Genomic DNA, 10,225 nt, shown 5'->3' on the forward strand with positions numbered 1-10,225 from the left:
TATATCCATCCATGTGATTCTGCACTCCAAAACCCAACACAAAATGCCAATAGAACCTTTAACCCGGACACGGATTGCATACGGTGCACTATGGGCCCACTATGATGTATGTGTTTAATTCACGCTGCTGTCCATCCAATTTTCCAAATCATTGAAGGGTACGGGTGCCAAAATAAGGCAGGTTCAAGTCTCAGATTGACCAAACTGCTGGAAACAGTGGTGATAAACGGCCACCATTAAAAACTTCCCGTGGGCTATAATATTTTTGGATCAAGCTGATATTTGTTTTTTCACTTCATCCAGGTCTGTGTATTTTTATCAACAGGTTGGATGGAAAACAAATATTATGGTGGGCCCAAGGAATTTTTTAACGGTGGGCGTTCAATCAAAAATGTTTCCTATGGTATGGTCGGGCTAAGATTTAGATCTGCTTTTTGGGTTCATGGCCTAAAAGGAGCCAGAAAAACTAATAGACGGTATGGATATACAATAAATACATCAAGATGGGCTGAGGTCGCACCAATTTGGAAAGCCTTTAACATGCTGCAAAGACGGACGCAATGCTCCCCACTCTTTTTGTAGTAGGAAGCTGTGCGGGGGCCAACAAAGATTTCTGAAACAAATCCACTCCATTCATCAGTTTTTCAAGACAATGAAAGGACAGTAATCTAAAAAATCAGATAGATCCAAAACCCATATGGGCTACACCACATGGAACAACGGGGATTAGACGCTCATAAATGGAAACTTTGTGGGGCTAGTGAAGTTTTGAATAAATGAACGGTTGTGATAGCCTATAAACATCATGGTCAGCTTCAGGAAAGTTTCAACGGTGGATGTCTGTTTTCCCACTGTTTTATGTCATGTGGCCCACATGATTTTTCGATCTGCCTGATATTTAGAATTTTATCCTATCGTGATTTATGACGGGAATCACCGTGAGCCTCACATTGCTATGACTACATGAACTTTTTGCGGATCCGCGAGGTGCCCTTAACCTGGCTCTCATACGGTGCCATGTGGGCCACACCATGATGTATGTGTTTAATCCATACCGTCTAATTATTTTTTCAGATCATTTTAGAGCATAATGTCAAAAATGAGTCAAATCTAAGTCTCAAGTGCACCACGCCGAATGACACAGTGGTGATGAACTCCCACCATTAAAAACTTTTTACTACAAAAGTTTTGAATAAGTGTGTGTGTGTGTATATATATATATATAATCCTTCGGCCAAGTTTGTGTGACCTAATGAACTGGTTGGATGGAAAAATAAACATTAATGTGGGCAGTAAGGTATGTGCCAGTAAGTTTTTAATGTGGCCATTCAATCATCACTGTTTACTTTGGCCTAGCTCACCTGAGATTTGGATCTGCCTTTTTTAGGGCTTATGGCCTAAAATGATATGGAAAAATGATGGACTGCGTCGATGCAACATGGTGGGCCCTATGCGATTTTTCTCCTTGTTTAGAATTTTTATTTATTTATATAATAACACATATTTATATCCAAGTACTTATTTAATTCTTATCAACAAACCTCATTAATGGGTGGGCATTTTCGTCATTTCATGAAAAAATATTCTTCAAACTAAAAAGTAGCGGAAAGCATCTTTTTAGAGATACTCGCAGTGATGCCAGGTGGGGCCTACCGTTATGTTAGTGAGAAATCCATCCCGTCCATCCATTTTTAGAGATAATTTTAGACATCACTACAGAAAATTAGGGGGATAAAAAACTCAAGTGGCCCACACGAGAGGAAATACTGAGGATTTGAAACATTCGTATGGACACAAAAGTTTTGTATCGGGCTTTTTTTTTTTCGTGATTTTACTTCATCCCAGTGGGAATGACCTTATAAACGGTTTGGATGACATGTAAACATCAAGATGGAGCTGTTGAAGGTTTCAACAGTAGGCATTTCTTTCCCTGATTTTCCCTCTCGTGTGGCCAACTTGAGTTTTGGATCCACGTAATGTTTTAAAAATTATTTTTAAATGATCTCTAAAAACGGATGGACGGGTTGGATTTCAGAAATAATATCAAGATGGCCTCACCTAAGCATCTCAGGAAATTCCTTTGAAAGGCTTTCGCATGAAATCCGTGTACTGTTTTGTAAAATTCTCTTTTTTAAGTTCTACGCAGAAGGGAATTAATATCTACACCCACCTTATTGACTTACGTACAATCTTTTTCCATTTTCAGAACTGAAATTGTACAAAAGTGCATAGTTTCAATTCCCAAAATGCAAAGTGGGTATATGAAAATCAGGAATATTGTCTGTAAACACTCTTTCCCGATGTAGAATATGCATAGAAGTAGCTCAAATGATCAGTGGAAATTTTCTTTTTTTCATGGAAATGTTTCAGATACCGAATTGAAAAGGACCCAAATCACAATTTTGTCGGATTTCAAATTGGCGAATGAGTTTTTAGATTTTCATCTGAGAAAAAACAGAATGGAAGACAGTCCAGAACTCAGTACTCCATTAGTCAACAAGCCGGGGCCCATGGAAGTGCGTCGTATGAACCGTAGCAGTTCTGCTAATTCCATGATGGGAGATTTCTATTCGAAATTGCCAGAGAAAGTGAAACATGCAGTCAATCTGGAGCGGCCTTTTCAGATCGGTTTCTCAAAAGTGAATGGTTTGGTAGAAGGTAAGGTTTGTGTTCTTGTTGTTTCAGTTTTCTTTCTTTCTTTCTTTCTTTCTTTTAAGTGTTTGGATGGATTGAATTATGGGAATTGGTATCTACAGCTACTCTGATTGATTTCCTTTCAAACACTACTGTACTACTTCGATTCAAAAAGAAGGAAAATGGGTGTGTGCAAATCAATTAGGTGGGTGTGGATTTTAGCTGATGAGATGATGGTTTTGCTTCTATTTTCTTCTACTCTAAATCCAATTAGAAGTAAGCTAAAATTTTAGTAGGGGACGATCGGGTTGGATTGTTTTCTGCCAAATTCTGTACCAGTTTTTTTGGGTCAATCATAAAATATTGGGCTTCATGATTTCGAGTTGAAAATATGAAAATCTAAATATGATATTTGTATTTTTGACATTTCCCAAATGCATGGAATGGTTATGCAATTCCCTTTAAGAATCTAAAACCCTACCTAATTTGGGGTAAATCCAAAGGGAGTGGTTTAGGTGCCGTAGGGGCCGTGGAGCCCACCTTGATGTATGTATTATATATCCAGCCCGTCCATCCGTTTTGTAAGGTCATTTTAGGGCATGAGCCCAAAAATGATGTAGACCCAATTCTCAGATGGACCATACCATAGGAAACAGTGGTGATTGACCATTTGATGGGCCACAATAGCTTTGGATCAAGCTGATTTTTTTTTTCCTTCATCTAGATTTGTGACCTTATTAACTGGTTGCATGGCAAATAAACATTATGGTGGGCCCTAGGAGGTCTTTAATGGTAAGGCAATCGATCACCATTGTTTCCTATACTATGGTCCACCTGAGATTTGGATCTTCTTCGTTTTTAAGCTCATTCCCTAAAATGATCTGGAAAAATGGATGGACGTTGTGGATATAGAATACATACATCAAGGTGGGCCCCATGGCAAGGGCCGCACCATCTTGGGTGAGACCTGGGGCCGCACCTAATCCGTTCCCAAATCCAAATGGGCCCTGCAAAAGAAATTCAAGTGCATTTGGATTATTGCAGTGAAGATTTTGTTATCTAGAGCTGGGTACTACAAAATGCTCATGTGTGGGGGGTTTTGTATCGGCCTGTATTGGTTGTCGGGGGTGTTGTATCGACCTGTATTGGTCATCTGTATCTGTGCCGTTAGAAGCCGATACAGCCATGAAGGACCCATTTAAAAGAAGATTTTCCACCTTTTTCTTCATTCAACCAGGAAGATCCTATTTCTGATAGGAGCAGTTGACAATTGAATCCAATGTTTCCATTATTTTTGTATCCATAATAGTGCAAAAAGAAGGCCCAGCTCCAGGTTGTTCAGGAATAGTGGCATTGAGTTTCTTGACCCTTTGCCTTAGGATTAATCAGTTCCATTTCTCGATAGGGTTTGGGTCACTTGTTTGTTGTTGATAGACTCGGTGATTACTAAGAAATGAAATGATTGGGAGGGAGCCCCAACACAAGAATTTTGACCAGTGAATCCTTCTGAAGAATGGTTTGAGCCTTGGTGTGAGACTCCATATTTTTTGGAAACTGAACTAATTGCCCCATGTGTCTCTTAAGAAGTATAAAGAAAGCTCCTAAGATATATATGATACGACTCCATGCTTCACCTCAATTTATGATGAAACTAGTTCTGGATCTAGAGACTCTTGATTCTTCAACCAGTGCCCAGATGCTACTTGCCAACCTAGCTTATCCGGCTTCTGACGATGGGCGATCAACGGCCTATGCCTCTACAAGTGCTCTCTAGGCTTCTATGGGGCTTCCAAAACCTGAGGCAGCTCAGCTCCCAGAATGGAATTGCCTGACTTACCTCTCTAGCTACCGACTCCGCCTTTGCTATTGGTATGGCCCATATCATATCAGCCAGTAAGCTGACCAATACACCAGGCAATACCTTCCCTAGGTACCTTGATCTAGAGAAGAAGGGATCTTTGTTATCAGGTCCTTAGCTTATAGACTGCAATGAACTTGCTTCACCCCTGCCGGCCTATCACCCTACTTGTCAGGTGCTTGTAACATACTCTGCCACAGTGAAATTATGATGTAATGGAATTATTCAGGTTACAAGCATCATTTCACACAGCAGTCTTGATGAATGGAATGTAGATTTTAGTTAGGTGATCTTCAAGTCCCAAGGCGGTCTGTTAGACATGGTTATAATACTCATCAAACCGAATCAACTCTTATCTTGGTTGAATCTTGAGCTGAGTTGCCTTCTTGAATCGATTTGCTATGCAGACTCTCTTTAACAGAATTATGTGGAAGAAAAGGTCGTTGAAGTGAAATAACTAGCTGTGGATACCTTTTTTTTTTTCTTTCTCATTCCTACATTCATATGTTAATTCACGAATAGGAGTACGTCCCGTCTACCCAACCGTCTGGACAATGAGTCAACTTGAATTTTTCAGATTCTACACTTTTGAGGCAACTCATTCCAGAGATTTTTCTCTCCTTGCAGATTTGAGGATTATCAACTAGAAGAAGACGGTGGTCTTCTTCATTTTATACACACACCTGCTATGCCAAATTGGAACATGAAATGTTATTAATATCATTTCGATCACTATTAAATTGTTAAATGCCATTGCCAAACACAAGTTTACTTGTTTAGATTTTATTTTTTCTATTATTCATTCCTTTCCTACAAAGCCTCCTTCACCAAATTCAAATTAGTAAGATTTTCTGTGTAGGGGAGAAGGAATACTACGAAAGACAATTCGCTATTCTAAGGTCCTTCGAGGAAATCGATTCTTTACAAGCATCAGATGTCATCGACGAGGATCAAGACCGTGAAGAGCAACGCCGCCATGAATTTGCAATGAAGATCTCAAACTACTCAAATATTATTTTGCTGGCCTTTAAGGTAATTCAATTTATTTCTTTGTAATATCATCGTGAAATATTTCAAGATATCAACACAACAAAAAGATCTTCAATTAAAACTTTGATGATTTGATGGACAGGTCACATAGGCAGGGCCAACCTAGCAGAGAGACATGTGGGTCCCAATGCCTATGTCAACCAATCAAACTGATGAGTGGATAAGATTAGAACCTGTTTGGATGGATTGGAATTTGGAATCCTCTACAACACTTATTTTACCCAGTGCGTAAAGCACCCAAGTCTGTGAGGCCCACCATGTTGTATCTGTAAATCTGCTCCGTCGATCAGGCTTTACCCTCAATGTTAGCCCCACAGACCAAAAAAGTGAGCTAGAACCACAATTCAGATGGGCCACACCACATGGAAAAATGGCATGAGATGCCAACCATCAGTTTCCGTGTTGGGCCACCATGGTGTATATCTTTTATCAAACCTGTTAATCAGGTGTGACTCGCTGGGATGAAGAGAAGATACAAAAATCAGCCTAATACAGAACTAAGGTGGACCACTCCGTGTGAAATTAGCGGTTTTGGGAGTAATTTTACTTTTTTCATCTCAACATGCAGGTCTTTGCTACATTCAAGACTGGATCCTTAGCAATTGCTGCTTCAACACTAGATTCCTTTTTAGATCTCATGGCGGGCGGTATCCTTTGGTTCACGCATTTGTCGATGAAGGACATAAATATCTACAAATATCCGATCGGCAAGCTGCGTGTACAACCAGTCGGCATCATCATTTTCGCTGCTATCATGGCTTCTCTTGGTGAGTGTTTTTATTTGTATCCACTCATTTTTATGATGATTTGGATATTATGATCATTGTTACACCAAAACATAAATTTCCAATTTTGAATCAATACTCGGATTCAAAAGAAGAGATTACTATGTTTTCGAAAATAGATCAGTTTCAAATGACATGGATCTACACATCCTTTGATGAATTCAAATGATCATGAGGCTTATATCAGCTTATGCTGTGTTTGGATGAACAATTGGATTAAATTGTAATAATTAGTTCAATGTAGTGGGAATAACCAAAATCTACCAATAAGCGGGCCATGCATTCGCTAATAAGCAGTCAGTTAAAAGATCTTACTACCGTTCTTCAATCAATGGAAGTGTCTTGCCCACCTGATGGCAGACCAATGGTTCACAATGGACAGCCTGATTTATGGCCATCGAAAATAAACAATATGGCATGGATGATGAACAACCTGGATCATGCACAAAAGTTCTACGTTGGCACATGCCGTAAGCTGGCTCTAGTGAACAAACTCTCTTTGATGTTTCTTTGGTACCGGGTCCACTGGTGCCTCTCATCTTGTTTGTAGGATTTCAAGTACTGGTCCGAGCAATAGAGCAACTGATTGAAGACAGACCTTCTGCCAAGATGACAATGGAACAACTGGTGTGGTTATATTCAATCATGATCGTGGCTACTGTTGCAAAACTCGCACTTTGGTTCTATTGCAAAGGCTCGGGAAATGAGATCGTCCGTGCCTATGCAAAGGTTTTCCTACTCAAATCTGTAGTTTCTGAAATGAGAAATGCTGGGCTAATTTGTGCAAAGGTGGCACCCACAGTGAGATTTGGAACATTCATCAGGTGGGGCCCACATTGAATGTGCTCTGGCTGAAAATTTAGGACAGTGATCATCGGACAGCGCACGTTTATAGTGGGCCCCACCTGATGAATGGTATGGGTTTCACACAAATGTGGCACATTTGCACTTGTGCCGCTAAGTCACCTTCGCATTTCTGTTCTGAAATACTTCATTGCATGCATGATTACAACGATGATGAATGTACTTGTTTGTCCAATACTGGCATCCAGGATCATTACTTTGATGTTGTAACGAACGTTGTGGGCTTAGTCGCTGCCATTCTCGGTGATAAATTCTACTGGTGGATTGATCCAGCTGGTGCTATTATCCTGGCAGTCTATACAATTTTTAATTGGTCTGGAGCTGTTTTGGAAAATGCAGGTATCTTGTTTTCTCCCATTGAAAATGCAGCTATGAGAAATGCTGAGGAGGCCCAGTCGAAGATAATCGATGACCCTCTTCACAGATCTAGTTATGATTGGTGATGGGCCACGGCCAGGCCACTGCTAATCAAAACCCAAATTTCAATAGGCCCAGCTCGATAGTGTGGCCACAAGCATTTTGAAATTCGGGTATGAGATGCTTCAAGGCCCAGCATTTGATGCTACTAGATCTAGTTGTCCTCTGCATTTCATTTTTTCTTCTCTTGAAAAATCTTTTACTATCTTCTCGATCCATCGACTAATTACCTTGATGGTTCTCCTGATGCAGCATCATTGGTGGGCCAATCAGCCCCACCTGAAATGCTTCAGAAACTGACATACATCGTCGTAAGGCATCATACACGAATCAAGCATGTAGACACAGTTCGAGCCTACACCTTTGGTGCTCTTTTTTTCGTCGAGGTTAGTGTTGTCTGTTATTAATTTTGAGAGTTTGTTCCTACAACTCCTTGCATGGTAACTTGTAATGCATACCAGCCCAAAAAGGTGTGTATAGAGAGGGGAGAGACATTGAAAAATCTGGCCATTAAGGGCTGGAATGCATGTCTAATTACCCTGCAATGGGTTGTGGGTTTTACAATCCTGAGAAATTACCTCATACAGGCACTGTATGTGAACTTCCATATACAACCATGTCTTTCCTGTTAATGTGTCACGTGTGGAAAATTCAATCCATGCAATGTCGGGCCACACGATGATGTAGATCGCTGGATAAGTTGACCGCCTTGGGTGCGATCATACCAACACTAATGCATCGGATCCCATCAGGCCACGCTTGTTTTCACACCAGGTGGTCCTGGTGATATAGCCCACCTTTTGTGTGGCTCTGATATTCCAGACATGTGACCCATCAGCACGAAAGACTAGGATGGGTTGTGAAAGCTCATGTACAATACTCGTATATGTCCATTCTCCACAATATCTGGTTAAAGTGTCATAACACAACGCCCTTAAATCAAAACCATGCTATTGAGTGCCAATGTAGCTAATGATCATGGTTTTAAGACTTAGACAAACCTGATGTGACTCGGACACAGTTCGACCCAATCCGGTTTGAGACCATGACTCAACCCCAACTCCGGTGAGTCGGGCTGATTCAACCTGTACTCAACTCGGGACTGAATGAATCGGTACGAGTCACTGAGTCTTTTAACCATGCTAATGGTACATATTTTCTTAAGCAGCTTCTTCAGTTCTCAATGCTTGAAATATTACACTTCCTCTGTGCTTTTTATTCCTTTCTTTTCGACATAAATATTTTACTAAGAAAATTAAAGGAGACAAAAAAGTAGTGGGAAGTATGGATTAGTATCAGTTTCGGATTGTTGAATCATCCCGAAACTGGTACAACTTGCATGGACTTGTTCTGGCTCTTTCTGACTCAGTCCTGTTTTGGTCCCATATCAGTCTGGTGGCTCATTTTATTTCAGACCAAGACGGATACAACGTAGATGATACTGAGCCATATTAGACGACTTTATGAACCATGGAGGGAACAAATTCCATCCAAATAAGGTTGATGCCAGGTGGACAGCCAGTAGAAGTGATTATATTGGACGCTTCAAATGCAAAATTTGGCCCATTTGGACACACTTCTGTAAAAAGGGGTTTTCATGCCTGCTTTTTCCGGCCAACTTGACAAAAATTAATCCAATTAGGTTTGGTGAGTGATTGATGAGGCAAGATTAACATCCTGTCCAAGAAAGTGTATCCAAACATACAACACAAACTGGAGTTTAGCCCTGCATCATGAGTGCATCCAAACATATACTAAACTATAACTTGCCTTTCGGAGGATATTGACTAATATGCTCTCCTAGATTTGTTTTATTAGTGGAGTCAACCATTATGTGCCCACAATGGTACGTGATGAAATCCAACCCGTCCAACAAGTACACCCCACCATGATGATCACATTTTGCAAGCCCTTTATCAGATGAGTGTGATTATATGACCAGGATGGTTTGGATGTGCAATCCGTGATGGACCCATCCTATTGAATGGTTATTGGTGACCCTAGGTGGTGCATACAAGTCCCACAGAGGGATCTGCACTGCAATACAGTACTAAGAATTTTTATTAGATCATCCTCTATCCACAATTGTAGTTTTTTTTTCCTTTAACCACTGTCTCAACCAAAACAGGTGGACATCGAACTGCCTGAAGATCTGCCATTAAATGAAGCACATGCCATTGGAGAGTCTTTGCAGACGAAGATCGAGAGTCTTCCCGAAGTCGAGCGGGCATTCGTCCACCTTGATTTCGAGCGTGATCACAAGCCAGAACACCACGTTCTTAACAGGCTGCCTGACACTCAGCCTTGAATCTTGATGATGAGCTTTGAGGCCAACTTTCAGTTGTTGTGATATTCTCTTAAGCCTTTGGATCAATTTTCTTGTAGGAAAAGAACTGGAACATGTAGAACGATATTGGATTTCACCAGCAAACGAATCATATATACTTGACTTGATTGCTTGAGTTGCAAACAGCTGGGCCACACATTGGTCTGGTCTGAAAACTTTAGCATAAAGAGGCAATGAGAAATGCAAACAAGTGGGCCACAGATGCACTCTACACGTGAACCTTCTGACTAAGTCTTTAGACGGTCCAGCTTTCAATAGGCATCAGGCAAA

At 40.6% G+C, this 10,225-nt stretch overlaps 1 protein-coding gene across 1 annotated transcript; it reads left to right on the top strand.

Moving 5' to 3' along the window:
- Positions 1 to 2,168: 2,168 nt before the first annotated feature.
- On the top strand, positions 2,169 to 10,155 carry LOC131251652 (metal tolerance protein 4-like). The gene is made up of 7 exons (XM_058252512.1): positions 2,169 to 2,658; positions 5,352 to 5,524; positions 6,111 to 6,309; positions 6,878 to 7,056; positions 7,380 to 7,530; positions 7,861 to 7,994; positions 9,737 to 10,155. The coding sequence occupies exons 1-7, from the start codon at positions 2,310 to 2,312 to the stop codon at positions 9,914 to 9,916; spliced, it is 1,365 nt and encodes a 454-aa protein (XP_058108495.1). The 5' UTR covers positions 2,169 to 2,309; the 3' UTR covers positions 9,917 to 10,155.
- The last annotated feature ends 70 nt before the right edge of the window (positions 10,156 to 10,225 follow it).

This window comes from Magnolia sinica, chromosome 7 (assembly GCF_029962835.1).
Source record: "Magnolia sinica isolate HGM2019 chromosome 7, MsV1, whole genome shotgun sequence".
Lineage (NCBI taxonomy): Eukaryota > Viridiplantae > Streptophyta > Magnoliopsida > Magnoliales > Magnoliaceae > Magnolia > Magnolia sinica.